Source organism: Dermacentor variabilis, chromosome 2 (genome assembly GCF_050947875.1).
Source record: "Dermacentor variabilis isolate Ectoservices chromosome 2, ASM5094787v1, whole genome shotgun sequence".
NCBI lineage: Eukaryota > Metazoa > Arthropoda > Arachnida > Ixodida > Ixodidae > Dermacentor > Dermacentor variabilis.
The window spans coordinates 142,204,412-142,224,334 of NC_134569.1; the positions used below are offsets into that span (position 1 = coordinate 142,204,412).

General features: G+C 43.3%; 1 protein-coding gene across 1 annotated transcript in view; it reads left to right on the forward strand.

The window, feature by feature from the left end:
• The window catches only part of Myo31DF (Unconventional myosin ID), a 93,705-nt gene that overhangs the window by 54,426 nt on the left and 19,356 nt on the right, over positions 1-19,923 (forward strand). The window contains exons 8-15 of the mRNA XM_075682139.1: positions 383-525; positions 2,585-2,810; positions 5,830-5,889; positions 8,436-8,581; positions 10,593-10,647; positions 11,148-11,225; positions 16,432-16,598; positions 17,336-17,543. Of these exons, the coding sequence (XP_075538254.1) occupies positions 383-525; positions 2,585-2,810; positions 5,830-5,889; positions 8,436-8,581; positions 10,593-10,647; positions 11,148-11,225; positions 16,432-16,598; positions 17,336-17,543 (1,083 nt within the window). The remainder of the gene's footprint in view (positions 1-382; positions 526-2,584; positions 2,811-5,829; positions 5,890-8,435; positions 8,582-10,592; positions 10,648-11,147; positions 11,226-16,431; positions 16,599-17,335; positions 17,544-19,923) is intronic.

Genomic DNA, 19,923 nt, shown 5'->3' on the forward strand with positions numbered 1-19,923 from the left:
ATGCTACCATATTTGCAGCTGTGCTTTTGTCGGATTCAAGTGCATATCAATGGGTGCCAGGAGATAAGAATTTATGCACTGCTCTGCACTTGGTTAATAGACGAATTCGTACATCCTTACTTGGTATGTTGTGTACTGAACCGCTTCAAGTGGGGGGACATATTTTGACAAGTCTGAAGTTTTCAGCCATAAAGAGCTCTATTGAGGAGTAACCTCTCTTGCTTTTGGTGTGGCTTGTTTGAAAAGGCCTGGAAGGGTATTCCGATAAAGCTGCTCTGTGTGACCTCTACTGTTTTTGATTATAATCCCACATTTTTTTGTTTTTTGATTGATTGATTGATTGATTGATTGATTGATTGATTGATTGATTGATTAAAACCAGGCCATCTACGAGCGCATGTTCTCCTGGATTGTGGGCCGAGTGAATGAGGCTATTGAGGTACGCACCAACGGTATACTTGGTCGCAAGAACACAGTCATTGGAGTCCTCGACATCTACGGATTTGAGATCTTCGACAACAACAGGTGCGACAATGGGCCGCTGTGCCATCTATAACTAACCTCACAACTCCATGCATTTTATTTAGTGACGGATATTATGCGCGTTAAAACTGAATTTTTGTGATTCAGCTGCACAACCCTCTAAATGTAGTTTGGACCCTAGGTGTATGTGCAGTCAAACGTTGATATCACGAACGCGTATATAGCAAGTTATCAGATATAACAAAGTAAATCGAATGTGTCTTTTGCCAATAGTAGCAGCGTGTAACAAATATATGATTAGTATAACTAATATCGGACTGAACAATGCTATTTCTGTATCAGATGCAATGTCATTGCAACAACGCTCGACTGCATTCTTAAAGGGACCCTGAAATGCTTTTGACGATTTTCTACAAACGTATTGAGTCGTTAGAGTAGGTCCTTCTGACCAATAATTGACACATCTAAGTGCTCCGCGTAAAGCGTGTAATTTATTATAAGGTTTTAAATATGCACATCGCTGCTGATCGCAGCACACTGCTCGGCGGAATTTTAAGCTGCCCCTACCCATATGACCGAAATCACCCATACGATGTCAGTGGGGCGAGCTATCCGATTGGCTGACAAGGGCGCGTGATCGATAATTTTTCCAACTTTATGGTAAACAAATGATCTTCGTAATAGTTGGAATGCTAGTTAACTTGTTTTTATGAAAAGAAAGTAACATAAAGAGAATGCACAAGAATAATTTTTCAGTACACTTAAGCACTTCCGGCACACAGCATGTGTCGTCTGCTTGTGTTACAACGTACTCCATTTTGAAGAGAGCTCCGCGGTCAGAGTCGGTCTCAGTCTTTTCGCGAGCACTATGATTCGACTTTGTTGCCTTGTGGACTACAAATGTAGCGACTGGCAATATGTCAAGCTGCAACATCGTGTCCCTCTGCAAGGCAGCGTACGAGCGAACTGGCTGCTGCGCATCGGACTGCCGCTATCCGATCGGCGCCAGGATTTGCGCGTTTGTGGCCGTCACTTTACACCGGAAGATTACTAACGCAATAGCGTTTCCAGAGTCCGGTATTAGGGAAAACGCAAGCGCAAGGGGACAGAGTCTGGCCGCTTGACTTTGCCGTAACGGGATGAGCCATGAGATGAGCAGAAGGGCAAATGTGAATGGTCTGCACGGTGCAGCCACCTGGTGGCACAGAGCTCAACCATACACAGTAGCAGCAACGAAGTGCATTCTTCTTTGCTGCTGGTGTGTATTTTTCGCAGGCGTGTAATCACGAACACGTTGTTTTTATAAATGTTTAAAATCTTTTACACTTGGTTAGAGCAATATTAGCGCTTTGTTTGGCTGGTTAAGCGCTGCACCAACAAGTGTATGGACCGTGCAGACCGATCAGGCCGCTCACGTACGTCTACGCTAAAGTTCCTTCATCAGCTTGAGTTTATGCCTACAGTCATTTGCCGAAATGACTAGCTTGCCTGTGGTTACCGGAACACAAGACACGTTCGGCGCTACGACAGAATGCTCGCAACGCACGCTGCTTCGATAGCTCTCGCTTGGGGTCGACGGCCAAGCGGCTAGCGAAGCGGTCTCGTGCGGGCGGGGGCGGGCTCCAAAACAACCGGAAGTGGACGATGTGACGTCGCATCGTGACGCTGAAACAGTGAAGGCGGAGCTTAGCCCCGCTCGCTCGGCGAACGAGTTGAGGAGGAAAAGCATGGCTAGGGAGGAGGGTAGCTTCTAATCGCTTGTAGCTCCATTAATACGGAACGCTTCACTTAAATTTTGGTGCGAATGTTCTACTTAAGCTGTACCCTACGCGTCTACAAAATTTGTCTGAACCGTTTCAGGGGTCCTTTAAAATTCACAAATGTAAATTTCTCAAGTTGCTGCTGTGGCATATCTTGACATTTTGTTCTAGTCATGAGTTCATACAGTTCATACATTTCTCTACGTCTTGTCGTTACACGTCTTACCGATTTTGCAGTGAAATATTTTAGTTCATGGACTCGTGTATTCTGTATACCGCAGTTTATCCTCATATACGGTCACAGCTTTTCTTGATGTTTCGTTGCCTTCATGCATTTGCAGTTTTGAACAGTTCTGCATCAACTACTGCAACGAGAAGCTGCAGCAGCTGTTCATCGAGCTGGTTCTCAAGCAGGAGCAGGAAGAGTATCTGCGGGAAGGAATTCAGTGGCAGGATGTCCCCTACTTCAACAACAAGATCATCTGCGACCTCGTTGAGGAGCCACACCGTGGAATCATTGCCTTAGCTGACGAGGCGTGCCTCAACGTTGGCAAGGTTACTGATGAGGCAAGTGTCCGAGGAGAAAATTTCTTGCATTCACCATTCAGACTGAGGATAGCTCACATTGATGAAACAAATACAGTAATGTAAAAAAAAACTTCTGAGGAACCAAGATTCTTGAGCACTTTTGCTAACACGTCTCGTCATCAAGAGTGCTTGCCGATTGGCTTTCTTAATCTAAAATATTTTTTGGTGTTCAGTTTGCATGGGGAATCGTGGCTGGTGATACGTTGTGTGTATACATTGTTCTGTAGCACGGATGAAAACAGTAAAAAAGGTGAAACTTCTTAGTTGTACGCATGGCTGATGCAATGCAAGTGTGGCACCTTCTCACACTCTCCTCACCAACTCCTTGGCATGTTATATGATTGTCGATGGTACAATGATCATCATCATCAGCCTGGTTACGATGCCCACTGCAGGGCAAAGGCCTCTCCCATACTTCTCCAACTACCCTGGTCAAGTACTAATTGTGGCCATGTCATCCCTGCAAACTTCTTAATCTCATCTGCCCACCTAACTTTCTACCGCCCCCTGTTACGCTTCCCTTCCCTTGGAATCCAGTCCGTAACCCTTAATGTCCATCGGTTATCATTACATGTCCTGCCCATGCCCATTTCTTTTTCTTGATTTCAACTAAGATGTCGTTTACTCGCGTTTGTTGCCTCACCCAATCTGCTCTTTTCTTATCCCTTAACGTTACACCTATCATTCTTCTTTCCATAGCTCGTTGCATCGTCCTCAATTTAAGTAGAACCCTTTTTGTAAGCCTCCAGGTTTCTGCCCCATACGCGAGTACTAGTAAGACACAGCTGTTATACACTTTTTTCTTGAGGGATAGTGGCAACCTGCTGTTCATGATCTGAGAATGCCTGCCAAACGCACCCCAGCCCATTCTTATTCTTCTGATTATTTCAGTCTCATGATCTGGATCTGCCGTCACTACGTGCCCCAAGTAGATGTATTCCCTTACCACTTCCAGTGCCTCGCTACCTATCGTAAGCTGTTGTTCTCTGCCGAGGCTGTTAAACATTACTTTAGTTTTCTGCAGATTAATTTTTAGACCCACCCTTCTGCTTTGCCTCTCCAGGTCAGTGAGCATGCATTGCAATTGGTCCCCTGAGTTACTAAGCAAGGCAATATCATCAGCGAATTGCAAGTTACTAAGGTATTCTCCATTAACTCTTATCCCAAATTCTTCCCACTCCAGGTCTCTGAATACCTCCTGTAAACACGCTGTGAATAGCATTGGAGAGATCGTATCTCCCTGTCTGATGCCTTTCTTTATTGGGATTTTGTTGCTTTCTTTATGGAGGACTACGGTGGCTGTGGAGCCGCTATAGATATCTTTCAGTATGTTTACATATGGCTCGTCTACACCCTGATTCCGCAATGCCTCCATTACTGCTGAGGTTTCGACTGAATCAAACGCTTTTTCGTAATCAATGAAAGCTATATAGTATAATAGTTGGTTATATTCCGCACATTTCTCTATCTCCTGATTGATAGTGTAGATATTGTCTATTGTTGAGTAGCTTTTACGGAATCCTGCCTGGTCCTTTGGTTGACAGAAGTCTAAGGTGTTCCTGATTCGATTTGCGATTACCTTAGTAAATACTTTGTAGGTAACGGACAGTAAGCTGATCGGTCTATAATTTTTCAAGTCTTTGGCGTCCCCTTTCTTATGGATTAGGATTATGTTAGCGTTCTTCCAAGATTCTGGTATGCTCGAGGTCATGAGGCATTGCGTATACAGGGTGGCCAGTTTTTCTAGATCAATCTGCACACCATACTTCAACTATGGTGCAATCAAGTTAGTATAATTCGTGGTTGCTGAGCAGATGAGCATGACAGTGCCAGTGGGTGGGCCTGAAATAGTGCCTCATTTTTGTGTGCATATGTACATTTTGAGACCAATTAATGAAAAGAAAATCCTTGTGGAAGATGAGTAGAAAATCACAGTACGGAATTGGCTAATTATTGTTGCTCTAGTTAAGCTTTTATTTAATTACTTCGGCACACTTGCTGCAACTGTACTGTTGAAGCCAGCTAGCACTATAAGCATACACTTTTGTTAAGAATTCTGAAACAAGTGTTTCAAGATTTATGCCTTCAAAATTTGCAATAAAATATGGGATTCCACTTAATTTTGTTCCTAGTCCATTGGGCAGTCTTATATAAATTTTATGTACTATTTCTGAAAGCTTGCACAATTTGTTTGATTCCAACTGAATGGGCACATCTTTAGCAGTGACCAGCTTCAATTCTACAATTGCAGTGTATGTCTCGAAGTAATTAAATAAAAAGTTAATAACTAGAACTGCGTCAACAGGGCAGTTGCACATATAATTTTACCATGAAAATAATGTTTGCCTTTGCATTTAATTCACTTGAAGAGACAAAAGTGAAGGAAGTTTTTAAAAACTTGTTCAAGATAATGACAGGCAATAGGTACATTCTATCGCTGAAAAGTAAAGGCCATTCGGCTGTGTCCTGTTGTGGCCATATGGTCCTTGCCTTTTTTTACGAATGCGCCTGTGTAATGTTTTAGAGGTGGGTATTGAAGTGCATGTTGCTTGTCTCTGCCTATTTTTATACTGAATATGCTGGCCGCACTTCTTACGCGATTGTCATCTCTGTTCAGTTGGGCACAATTTCCCTTTCTTTGTCGTAATCAACAATGGGTTGCTAGACAGTTGCAGCTGATGAATTGTACATAATTCATGTAGTGAGCAATTATTATGGAAGCTTTAAAGTGTGGATTTGTCCATTGAGTTTGCTGACTTGCCCCATTGATGATATATAAACGAGCAAGTTGGATGCAGACATCTTGTAAAGATATCACGTGGTGCTCTAGAGCAAACTTATTGGACAAAAAAAGAAAGTACCTAGTTAGAACAGTATGTTTGCCGTGCCTTGCTTTTTACAATTTGTTGCCATATTTGCTTTTGCTATTTGGAACTGATTACTCAGTACTCTGAAATCCTGAATAACCATGCACTATCTGCAATCTTTTCATTTACAGATGCTTCTGGAGACGCTGGACAAGAAGCTTGCGAACCATAAGCACTACACCAGTAGAAGAGTGAGTCATACTTTTGCAGATATAAACATTCCTGGCTCATGTGCTGTTCTTTCTTGGACCGCAGATGTTTCATGTGGCAACCATATTGTGATGTGCAGGAACTTGAAACAGCTGTGGGCCTGAGCCACCACAAAATAAAGCTAGTCGAGTGACTGAGGAGGCAGATTAGGTGCAATGTGATTAAGGAGTCTATCAGCCTCAGATGAGTAGCTTACAAAGATCTCGCACTTTTGTTAGCAACAAAAAGTGCCGGCAGTGTGATAGGGCTAGATGAGACAAATAATGTTTGAATAGGTTGTGTAATTTAGATTGTGAAACATATCGCTGCACAAGAAAGATGCTATCAAAGATGGATGCTTGTAGACCGTGTGAGCGTTAGCCAAAGCACATTGCTGAGTAACCTGACCCAATCTGCACTTTGGCTCGGAAACTATGCTTATTGTGTCCATGTCAGGATTGTGTGGGCAACCAGCAGACTGCTGATGTGCATTGTCCATTGAGGTGAAAGAGTTTTGCGCTGCTTTAGGTATAATAAGGTTTCTTAATTGCCAGCTCTCTGAGCTGAAGAAAAAACTATTTTGTTGTAGGCAATCGAAGCGCATTTTTGCAGATATGAAACTGATGGGCCAAGTGCTGTCCAAAAACCAGAGTGTTGGGTTTCAGGGTGACATAGTGGTGCATTTTGGCAGACACTGGCATAGGCTATGGACGTATGTCCCCAACAATGCATTACACTAGGCCTGTGCTAATAGTAATATTTTTTTGTTCACACCAAGTTCGAAGTTTGTAGTAATTAGCCTCAAATAATTTCTAACCAAATAGTTCTAGAATTTTCTTAAAACAACAGCCATTTCAGCAAATGTTCTCCAAAAGTCAGCAAATATATTTTTTTTAATGCGGCCTCTTCTTACAGAGATGAAAACAGCTTCATCTCAGAGTATAGTTCATTTTCAGAATGCGATTATACGGATATCTTTAAGCAAAAATGCAAGATCTACATAGTCACTGCCGGCTCTGTATATAGAAAATTCGCTTAGGCTTTTGCTCTGTGTTGTGGTTCTACTTGAAATTGTATGACAGTGGAGGATGTGGGAGATTTGCATTTGCCCCTCGTAGAGACAAGATTTTAACGTCATCATCGTTGTCGTCATCATCATTGCACATCTCAATGCGTACCGCGTGTCACAATACCGGCTATGCCGTGAAGTGCACCCGTCGCATGCAGCCTTAACTTTGCGGCGTCAGAAGTTTAGGCTGTGTTATGCTAATTCAACTAGCTGTTTTCCACCCTTATACACGATTAAGCTTAACTCGTTCTCTTCAGAAAGTGTACCGACGAACTTACTATAGGCACTGTATAGTTGGCTCTCTATAGTTGGCTGGTCACTCGCTGACCTGAATGCTACCTCTACGGCCTGGCCCATGCTTGTGATGTCAGGTCCAATCACAGATGAGCCGCTCGTACAAACAAGATGTCTACCATCTGGGAAAACCTGGAATTTTCGCCTCGGTTGCTTTGAATCAACAAAATTGGTACCTACAGGGGTTATGTCAAATGTAGTGGTATGGCAGAAGGAAGCAGTGGTTTCAACCAAACGCATGCAATCTGCAAATTATGGTGTCTTTTGCTGGTTTCGGGGGTGTGAGCCTGGCTGGGGCTGTCTTAAAAAAAAAAATCAGAAAAAAAAATTTTTTCAGCTGGCCTATAACACAAGTATGGAGAATTTTGAAGGAAAGAGACCTACAACATAAAAAAAAAATGTGCAATTGTGCTGATTCTGACAAGACAAGTGGCGTGATAGCTAGTAGCCATGGTAAAGAAACCGGAACTGCAGGTTTGGACTGAAAATTATTTGGTTGTACATATAACATGAAGTGCAAATTTGATATGTTTGAATCAGGAAAAGAAACCTGAAATATAGTTGGGCTTTTACAATACTCTTTTAAATCATGAAAGGTGTGGAAAGATTGTGCGACATTGTGAATCTTACTCTGTGTGTGTGTTGCCATACAGCTTTAGTGGGGAGGATGGTGCTAGTTACAGGCAGATCTAGGCTTGCAGAGGCATGCCAGCAATTACTCTGCCCGAGCTTCTCCCTTTAATGTACGGAGATAGACATGCATGGAGGGGACAGAGAATTAATCGCAGCATACAGAAGTAGAATGTTACCACTCAACCAAGCTCACCCATGCCCAGTAAGACTACTGCGTCACAAACAACTGAAGAGATTTAGCAATGCTTGTTAAATTTCACCACTCATTGAATTTGTCAGTGTCATTAAAAAAAAGAAAAAGAAACTTGAGGGGGAGGTAAAACACCTCTCTCCTGAAAATCCATGTAAGGATAGCGATTCCTGCACTGAAGCGCTTGGAGCCACTTTCTGTGTTTCTGTGTGTTTCCAGTGTTAGTAATTGCCACGTCTCTGGTTAAAGAAAAGACAAAGGCAAAATGCTGCTTGTAAGTGCGCTTCACAATAATCTGCGCTGAACTTTGCGTTACTCTGCACTAGAAAGGAACAATAACTTCTCACCTTCCGCATACCCAGCTCACACCAACAGACAAGTCACTGGAGCACCAGAAGCACTTCCGCGTTCTCCACTACGCAGGCGAAGTGACTTACTCCATCACAGGCTTCCTCGACAAGAACAAGGACACCCTGTTCCAGGACTTCAAACGCCTCCTGTACAACAGGTAGGTGACAATATTAGCCTCTTTCAAGTGTTCTTAAGGTATTGCTTCACTGCGATGCTGTCAAACTATGATGCTGTCAATGTCTTGCAGCAATGTTTCAAACATGGTAGACCAGTTACATTATAGAATCTATAAGGCAGTTCCTTGTTGGTATGTACAGTTCCTGCCTCTTTTGAGTTGAGAAAAGTGAAGCCTGCTGTGGGGGGTTATAAATAAATGCCTTTCCATTTGAATTCATTGAACATCTCAACTAAGCACTCTAAGCCAGATAGCTATATCTGATTGTAACTTTCCAAATTGTGGATATTAAACAACCAAGTAAGGCCATGTTATTGACTCGGACCTTCTCCAAGACATCATCCTGAAATCGAGAGAATTAAGTGCAGTCTGATGATATTTGCCACCCCTGCTGAGGCCTTTGAAAATATATGTCCTTCAATCAATCAATTTAATCCTTACTTTAACTCTCACTTTGCAAGCTAACATAACTGCATATTTTTGTGAAGATATGTTCGATTGGCTCGATCATTTATTATACGTATTGAATTTGCAGCTGATGTACATGAAATTTATGTTTGCACGTTTTTCTCTCTCTCTCTTTTTTTTAATGGATGCTGAGATTGCAATTCACATATGGTTTATCAGCACTTCATGTCAAGTTCTGTGCAGTGACAGAATGGCTGCCACTCCTTGGTATGTAGCTCGGGGCATAATGTTAATCGATCTGACCTAGTGTGGTGAATAGAATTACAAGACAAGGCAGCGGTTTGCAGTTAGTTTCAGTCAAGGACTTGTGTCACCACACGTTTGTCAAGTATGATCCACACAAGGGGTGTTGCATCATATGATAAGGGAACCAGTATGAACAGCTTTTTCAACTAAATGGACAGTTAATTTGTGCCAGAATTTTGGACAAAAGTTAGGTTTTGCTGTCAGTTCTGTGCAACACTATGCTTGTATGCAGTGTACTACCTGCCTTTTTCATCCACAATAAAGTCAAAAGCACATGCTGATAATTAAGTAATTCTAGGCAAAAAATATTGATCTTCTCAGTGGGCATAACAGTGGCACTTCGTTTGTCAACTCGGCAGCAACAGTGTACTGCACTATGTCACCTCTGGGTGACATTATGCCTTCCTAGGACAGTTGACAGCTCTGTTCCTTTCGCTGAGAAAATCGCTTTTTGTTCAGTGTCACTGCCATATGACATAAGTACTTATTGTTTATTCAATGTTTAGCATGAAACGGAAGTTCTGTATGCAAACATTGTATTGAAGGCCAATGGCAACGAAATTTTACTTTGGCTATATTGGTTATAAGTGTGAGTAGTATATACAATTGAAACTATCTTGGCAGAGCTGCAGGGCTGGTAATTGTCTCATTTTTTAAAATAAGAGCCTTTAAATGGCACCTAAGCAGATAATGTATGTATATGGAGGTTAGTGAATACGACACGAACCCAAGACCGTGGCCTTAGAGATTTTAAATGTGACACAGGCATCACCTTATGTCGTAGGCCATTTCGAGGGGCTGCACTGGATCTCAACATTCTTAATTGTGTGTCGTTTCTGTCAATGTAATGCACTTTTCTTTTCGTTTTTTTATCAAAAACGTCTATTTTAGCAAGCTTTCTGCAACTTGTAGACTCATACTTATGATGTGCAGTTTTGCACGAGGGCTTCTCTGTATGTACAGTATCAGGAACAACGCTTTTTAAAACATAGTTAAAATATCATTGCAGTTGGCCTTTAAGCAAAACTCTATACAAACTTTTGCAAACAGTATAAGCACAAATCAAGCCTTCGAGTGAGATGGAAAAGCTGTCTATACCTGACTCTTTTATTTGACTCAACATACAATAGGATCATGTCATTCCTCAGAGCACTGTCTTGACAAATGCATTACCAACTAGCCCAAGAGTGTAGCCTTCTACATTAAGTACAATTACGATGTATGTTGCCCCTTATAGGTACCATAGATAGACTTTTTCTGCATCACACCTATTTTTCAGCTCTGACCCACTCATCAAATCCATGTGGCCTGAGGGTGCAAAGAATGTGCATCAGGTGAGTCAGCATATGTTAGTAGTTCAAACAACACAATGGCCTCAACAAATGATTTATAATCACTCTGATAGAGCTACTGCTGAATGTGGGATAGCAGTCATTTTCATTTTTATGATTCAGCGAGGACAGCTTTTAAATAGAAACCCCAATTCAAAACAAGTGCAATGTGCTAAGGCACGTTGTTCCGCGAGAAGAAAATGAATGGATCTTGTATAATTATTTGTATACTATTCCATGTTTGTAAACTCTATATCCGTATACTGTGGCTAATTTTCTTTCTCGTTTGTATTACGCTCGCAGTGTTGATTAGCACAGCTCATTTAATTGTGGCATACTTGGCATTAGCTGTAATCTGCGTAGCCTCCAATAATTTGCAGTGGGGGCATTGCCAAGTGTGGCAGAAGACATGGCTTCAGGCCACATCGTTGCTGTGGCCTGCACTAGGGGTTGCTATGGTGCCTCACGGTGTTGGTAATATTGTCCTTTTTTTTCTTTTGAAGGTCACCAAGCGCCCCCTCACAGCAGGCACACTGTTCAAGAATTCCATGGTGGCGCTTGTGCAGAACCTTGCTTCCAAGGTAATGCCAGCCATGCATCGCAAAGTGCCGGTCTGAATACCATATAACAAAAAAAAAAATGGGGGGGGGGGGGGGTGTTCCACCTTGAGGTCGAACAGTAGTGGTAAACAAACTATATTTTAAAAGGGGTCTGGAAGAGAAGCCCATTCCATTACTTTTCGTTATCTTTCTTTATTTATTTGTGTACAGTATGAGCTGGGCAAATTACAGTAAACCCTCGTTAACTCGAACTCTGATACGTTGAAACATTGGTTAAGCTAAAATTTCTTTCCGGCCAAGATTTCAATCCCTATGTTGTTCACCTCTTACCTGGAAAAGTGCACGCCGAGGTCCAGATAACTTGAAATCTCGACTTTGAAAATACCAGGTAAAAAGGCAGCTGGGCAGTGTCAGCAGCGTCGCTTGCACTTACTTTTTACTCAGCCGCGGCTCGCTAACCGAGCCAGATGCCGCACCAGGCCATGCTCTCCACTTATCGTCTCCCTTCTTTCTATCTCTCACCGCTCATTTGCACTTGCTCAGCTGCTCGTGGCCACTTGTCATAGCGTCACGCAGCAGGGGTGAGCTGGGAGTCAGTCCTCTCTCTCTCTCTCTCTCTCTCTCTCTCTCTCTCTCTCTCTCTCTCTCTCTCTCTCTCTCTCTCTCTCTCTCTCTCATTTAGGACACTGTCAGTGATGCATCAATGAGCTCACAGTGTATTAACCGTGATCTTGGGAAAAATAATTGTCACTTTTGAGTAGGCATGACCAGCCAATGCGCTGTGCCCAAGAGAAGCCAGTATGTGAGCCTACACCATTTCAGCAAGATTGTGGTTTGATAAGAATGCTCGCTTTCATGCTCTTGCGACGGGGAGGCACAAATGCTATGTTACTTGTGGGCGTCTGCTAAAAGCATGACAATTGCGCTCTTCTGCGGTTTCCGTTTTCTGAAAACGGTTATGCTCATACTCGCTTCAAATAATACCATTAGGATCATGCATGAGAAAGCGACCGAACATATTACTAGTATTTTGGAAAGGCTCCATGTGGTCCTTGCGTGACCAGAGAGCTTTTATTTTCACGATTTTGCTTATCTCTAAACTCCGCTTAGTTTTTCCAGTTTTTACAGCTTCAAGTTACTGGAAGTTTACTGTACTGCCATTTCCACGTACAATCAGCTCTCATTAATTCGACACTTGCTGGACTGCAAGTTTTGGCCGAATTATCCGAAAGGTTGAAAGAAAGAGTGGCAGCAAAATGAATGGATTGAAATGTTTTTTGTACCTTGAAGTATAGTCTGTTGTTGTCCACAGACTAGTTCAAGACAGATTACAATAACTGTACATGTTGTCATCACCTCAACACTTTTTTGGCTGCAGTGACAAAATACACAAAAGAAACATTGCCTATGGCACAGTGCAAGTGATCATCACTGCAGAATAAATTGCTGCCCTCACTGGCATCACGTAGGGAAGCATTAGTGCCGTCTGCTAAATTTTTTCGTTTTCAAGCTTTCAGTAACTGCCGCACACATGAGGGGGCGCCACTGGGGGTTGATGGGAGTCGAATAAACTGAAGCAGCATGCTTTTTTGTTTTAACCAGTCAAGTTTTCCTTCCATGCTAATGTATGCTTTCTTTGCAAGACTTTCCAATACATTCAAATTAAGTGAAAAGTTGAATTAACCGAACTCACCTATTACTTCCGCGATGGAAACAAGAAGTGTAAGTGACTAGCTTTCACTTGCCGAGGCAAGATAGAGCATGCCATTTCTGCTTGCAAACATAAGTATGGCATATCTAAAAAAAATAACTCGGTTTAGCGGTCACATTTTATAGCTTGAATATGTGATGTCTTGGAGATTATGGCATCTACTTACTCATCTGTCTCAGCTTCACAGCCCAATCTTCGCAGATTTTAAATTCACATGCACTATCATGGAATTCTAAATTTACACCTTAGTATCTATAGAGTGCATGTACGTTGATGCTATCACATTAACTGGCAATGGCTGGAACACAAACACATTGAACTGTTTGTCGATGTAAGCACAGGCATAAAAAATTATGCAGGTCCCATGTGCTGTGGGGATTGAAGTTGTGCTAAGCATTTTGCAGGTATGGCATCTACCCTGTGGGAGCACGCCTCGACTGGCTGTTTGACTCTCTCAATGACTTCAAGAAGGCGCTGATTGTGGAGTTCAGCCATGCTGAGGATCAGAAAGAATGTGGGCTTGCCTAGCTGCTCGATCATTGCATATACATTCTCCTTCCTCTGCGCCAAGTAGTACCCAATAGTACGCCATCCTCGAGCTGCTCAAGTAAACCTTTGAGGAATGTGATGTCCAAGTTGACGCATTTCTCAATAAAGCTGCAGTCTTCCAAGAGCTTCTTTGTGAGCGTCGGGAGCCGGTTGGCGTGCACAGAGTGGAAAGCTTGCTATTGAATCACCGTTCATGCGGAGGCAACCACGAACCGCTGTTCCGCAGCCGACATACCCGTATCTTCTTACATGCTCTATCTGACTCAGCATAGATAGTACACAATAATCAGAGGCAAGCGTTGGATGACTGAGCTCGAATGGCGACAATGCCACAACCACACCGGCAGCCCAAACATGAGCGTATACCCAGCAGTTCAAGTTGGTAGGCACCTCCAGTCCCACCAGCTCAGAAGGCTAGATAGATAGATAGACACACTCAAAGTGCCAGAAGTTTGGAAAGGATGCATCACATTCAAAACTAGCAGTGCATAATACAGTGTAGACCGCTTATAACATAAGTCGCGGGAGTTGTAAAACTCCGCGCTATAAGCGGTACCCCATCATAACCAAAGCATGCTTTTTTCAGCTTTTGCCTGTGACAAACGGACCACCCACCTTTCAAACACAATTTATTACATATGTCTCTCACACACACATGCAACACAATCGCAACACTGCACAGAAACCAAGTTCACCTGACAAGTGCCGCATCAGCGGAAGAACGCTGTTATTTTTGTCTGGAGAATTTTTTTTAACAGCGCTTCGAATAATTTCGTCCTCTACAAGGCTTAAGCACTGAAGCGCTTTCTCACTCAAACTGCTCTTCGCGCAGTACATTTTCGCTTTGCTGACGTATTTCAAAGCGTCTCTGCACGGGACATGTGGGTCTGGCGTCGGGTCGACATTGTCATTCGACTCGTCTTCGGTTGCAAGCTCTGCGCTACTGCGCAGCGCTGCGACGATCGCATCATCCATGCTCGCTTCTTACAGACAAGAAGCTCCGACTTACTGGCATCAACATATTCTTGGAAGGTGTCTGTGGCGGAAACAAACTTGCTTTCAGCGAGGCCGGACCACACGTCGTCGGTGTTGACCGTCTCATCGACGTCAAGAGCCTCTGCATTGCACACGAAGCCTGCTTTGTTGAAGCACTTGCTTATTGTAGTGGCTTTTACCTGCCACCACCAAGTGGCAACCATATCAGTTGCGCCCCCTAAATTCACTTTAATAGGCTGCTGCGTGCTCAGCAAAACTCTTTCGCAGATTCATTTTTTGTAAAGTGCCTTTATGGTTGCGATGACACCGTGGTCGAATGGCTGACATTTTGCAGTCGTGTGTTGGCAGGCAGAAACTTTAACTTGACTGCAGTCAACTTTGGCTTGATGTTGTTGGCTGTGCAATTGTCAAGAAGGAGCACAACCTGTTCCTTCTCTGCCACCATGTCTTCTTCGAACTTGCAAAGCCAGCTTGTGAACATGTCTTGCGTCATCCACACCTTTTTGTTGGATTTATATGTCACTGGCCGGCACTGTCGCTTTATAACGCAACATGGAATCGCTGATTTTCCTATGACAAACCGGCAGTGCTTGTCGCTTCCATTCATGTTAGCACAAAACAACACACTTATGCACTCTTTTGAGGCTTTGCGGCCAGAGCAGGCTTCGCCTCTCAATGCAAGAGTGCAGTTGGTCAGAAGGTTATAAAATACGCCAGCTTCGTCGGCATGTATACGTCTCTGTCCTCCGTATATGTGGACAGCATGGTTTCCAAATTTAAGCGAAGCCAGACTTCGATGGACTTGTCATTGACATCACCACTTTCACCGCACACCACTTTGCAGCTGATGCCATGGCGATCCTTGAATCGCTAGATCCATCCATTAAGTGGGTTGGAGTCATCATGGCCTAAAAGAGCACCAAGGGACTTGGGTTTTTGTAGGAGCATGGGGCCACTGGTATGCTCTGAGCCCTAACTTCACGGAACCATCTGTAGAGCGCTGCGTCCACGTCCTCGTACTTCGACGTATGTATTCTCTTCCGTGACAGGGAAGGCCAATCTTGCTGCAGTTGCGGCTGCAATTTCTCCTTGTTCTTGTATATGGTTGCCACCGACGCAGTCTTCAGCCCACTTTCTATGTCCCTTATAACGCATTCCTTCGTCTCCAGTGATAAGGCATGCCTCTTGCTCACGCCGCTTGAAGATGCCGCCGATGCCATGGTGACAAAAGCCCGACAACACACGTGCACAGAGGACAATTACGACACGACGAGATGATAATGTGCACACACCAAATGCAACAAACAGACTGAAAAAAAAAAAAAAAGGAGCGCGCTGTCGCCGCTATCGCTTCTACCCGCACTTCGTGCACCGTGCACCTTCATTGGACACTGCTATAGTGACGAAAACATTCGCCCTCCTTCCCCTAAAGTCTCCCGCCCTTCTCCTCCTTTTAGTTTCGCTTTTCGCCTCTGGTCTCCACACGCGTGCCCACGCTCCCACGCTCCCTCTTCTCCACGTTTTCGCGCCTGGCAACCGTGCAGCCGTGTGTGCCGTGCTCGGTGCGTCGATTTCATGGTCGCGTGTTTAAAGGAACCGTGCTATAACCGGTATTCTGCTTCTCACGCCTACGCAATAAATGGTCTGCCTATACATTGAGTTCTATGGGAGATATATCGGTAGTCAAAAAACCCACACTATAACTAGTCCTGCGCTAAATGTGGCTACGTTATAAGTGGTCTGCACTGTAAAACAGTTTGCTTCCTTCCTAATTGAGGCATCACTGTGATGGTAAGTGGGCCTTGCTTTGTGCATGATGCTGGCTGTGAGAAAGAAAAAGCCTGCCATTGCACATTTCATGTGTTAAATAAGCTCATCAGATTCAGGTATGCATGCACTTGGATGTTTAATAGCTTTCACTAATTCTTAGCTCATATTGCCTCTCCTTGCATTCTCTCTGCCTTTTGACAGGAGCCTTTCTATGTTCGATGCATCAAGCCCAATGAGCACAAGTCACCGATCCTGTTTGACGAGCAGAGAGTTAGGCACCAAGTGAACTACTTGGGACTGCTTGAAAATGTCCGTGTACGACGAGCAGGATTTGCCTACAGGCAGGACTACACTCGCTTTCTTCGAAGGTGAGAAGATGTTTTGTCTGTTAGAGATGCATGGTGGGCCACAGGGTGAGATATGTCTGGAAGGATTACTTACACAGTTGACCACCTTCAGTGTCATTTCTTTCCGGAGGTGACACACCCCCAGCATTCAGTTTTTGTCTTGGATACTATAAAACAAACACAACGCTTTATAATTGGCTGTGCAGAAATGAAAAGAAAATGACACAGATAATCATGTCAGGGCTGTTAATTCAGTGCACACAGCGCTCCTTTGCATTAGGATGAGTTTGCACAGATATGGTTACAAAATGGAAAGTCTTCAAATTGGTGGTGGTGAGCCATTGCTTTCCAGTCCATACAGTAAAAATTAAGGCACCCCACGTATTTTATATACACAACTCCTGATTACACTTTATCGGGCAGGTGCACAAAGCTTTGATAGCCCTACATAGACAATGTTTCAGACAACATTGGTGAAAGCAGATATTTAATTTGTAAAGGAAACAGCAAATGTTTGCAATAGTGAGCACTTGTGTGCACAGCTGTTGTACAGTTTACAAGCTTTATTTAACTTGTTTGGACCCTAGAAAAGTCACTGAAAGGTCATCTAAATTTAATATAGAAGCAGGAGATGTGGTATATCTATCTGAGATGACACGATATGTAGTCTAAGCTTGAGACCCACGACTAGACATTGATGGGGCTTCTCGAAGGAAGTGTAGTCACAATCACAGTGGCCTCTCGGCATCTCCATGCAGGTACAAAATGATAACGGAATACACATGGCCCAATTACCGCGGGGGCTCGGATCGTGATGGCTGCGAAGCCATCATCGACAAGATGGGATTTTCGGACGATGTCAAGTACGGCCGCACCAAGATTTTCATCCGGTCACCGCAGACACTCTCACGCTTGGAGAATGAGCGCCTCGCCATCATCCCTCGCATTGTTGTGTTCCTCCAGAAGGTAGGCATGAGCATTATTTTTGCTCACCAACACTTTTGTTCACTCACCTGTGCACATAAAAATACCAATAGAACTTTCTGTTCGTCAAATAGAGGCGTCCTATAGGTTCTGTTGGAAATGTATTAGCACTCCATGGGCATTATTGGAAGTCTATTGGCATCAATAGAATTATATTGGTACCAATAGGGTTTGTATTGGTACCAATATGGTTCAACAAGCAGGAGCTATTTGTTGCCTATTTGCTTCCTCTTGGACTGATATGACTGGAAACATAAAGCTGAAAAGGCACCTATCAGCACAATTTCGCAAACCACTTCATTGTACAAATTGGAAAAGCATACGACAGAACGATGGTGGTCACAGAACTCATGTGCTGAGAATTATCAGTTTCCTATAAGATTCGCTGGTAGTCTCCTCCACTTCGTCGTGCTGGCATAGCCCCAGTATGTGCAGTAGCATGGATGGCATTCCAATAACATGGTTAAACTACGGTAAGTCAATCTAATCGGTGCTTGAGTGCGACTACGCAGATGAGTCTACGAAACTCTGTGCGGATGTCAGCATTGCACCATGGCAGGAGACACGCAATCGACAAGCGTTGGCAGTGGGCGCTTCAGCTCCTGTCTTTTAAGTTTTTTTGCCCTGGATTTTCGATATAACGTTTTCTGGGATTTAGGTCGTAGATTTGCAATTGTGTTGCGATTTGCGGTGTTGGGGATACTGGTGACAAGCACACCAAGTTTTGTAGCCTCGTCCGCCCAGTTGCACTCGTACACCAATTTGCATGATTTAGCATAGTGGAATCGTGTTCTTGAAACACTATTGACGCTACGTGGTTTGTGGGTAGTCCCGTCTACAAGGAAGTGGAGGGGCATACCGGGGAATCAAGTAAACCTTATACAAAACAACTCATTCTCAGTGCAAGTTCTGTGACTACCACTGCTGTATTGTATGCTTTTTTAGACTTGTACAATGAAGTAACTTAGGAAATTTACCTGATGTGTGCATTTCCAGCTGCATCATTCGTGTTTGCAGTCCCTATCGGTCCAACAGGAAGCAATTATGCAACAAACAGCTCTTGCTTATTGAACCATTTGGTGCCAATGCAAACCTATTGGTCAAATAGCTGCCACTTGTTAAACCTTACTGGTGGCGATACAATCTATTGGTCCTACTGTAGGTGACAAATACATGTCACCTGTCGGACCCTATTAGTACCAATTGGTACCAATACAACCTCTATTGGTACAATAGGCATCAAATAGACTTCACCTATTGGACTCTACTGGTACAAATAAAATCCATATAGAACTCATAGAGTTCCAATACACTTCTAATAGAAACTATAGGACTGCTCTAGTGAACGAACAGAACATTCTGTTAGTATTCTTGCTAGTGAATGGTGCCTGATAATAATTAAATAGGCTTATGATTACTAACACGCAAAATCTGGTAAAAGCTCATTAATTTGAATTCCCTGGTACTGTAAATAACATTTGAATTATCTGAATGCCAAATTATTAGACGTGCATAAAATATAATTAACAAATGTTTACTGCATTTGCATACCTTTTGTTTAAGAAGAAATTGGTGCTTTTGTCAACAAGACTGAGCCTGACAAAATCACTTAGTCGCTAAATTGCTAAGCTGCACCCATGAGATTGTTTCTGTCTCGTAAGCAATCGATTGAGCATTCGATTGCACAAAAGATTGATCAAATGTGTAGTTTCCATTGGGCAAAGAGAAACTAGAGGATGAAAGAGCACTTCGGATATGAAAGACTGGCAGGAGATGCCAGTAATACCTGGAGTGACATTCTCAAGCAATAATTTTCAAAGTTACCGTTCTGCACATGACATGCCTAGTTGTATTGTAACATTCGGAATGTTGACGCTGATTGTGACAGTAAAGAACCAGACATTAATAAAACTGTGGGTCAGTGGGAGTCACGAATTTAACTTTTATGGGGCAAACTTGTGCCCAGAAAAACAAGTGACACTCCAAGCGCGATAGTTGTGAGGTGAACACAGTGGTCAGTTGTTGGAATCTGATCTGTGGGTCAACAACGTAACAGCATAGTCAATAGCGTTCCTGGCTCTGCGCGAAGGTAGCAAGGTTGGCAGAGTGCCAGAAACACTGTTGGCCACATACGTTTGGGGCTGAGTCACCCGAAATTTTGTGAGAGTGATGGTGTCCCCAAAAGTGATCACTCAAGAATATCGCCCCTGTACATACAAGGTGGCTACAAGGTGATTGCAGAATGTTGGCTCACATCTGCATGCTTACTTATAAGCACCTTCTATCATTCTCTTGAGTTGGTCATAGTTTCCTTATTGTCTCAAACTATCAACCTCACAGCCCTTAGAAGCACAAGGAAATT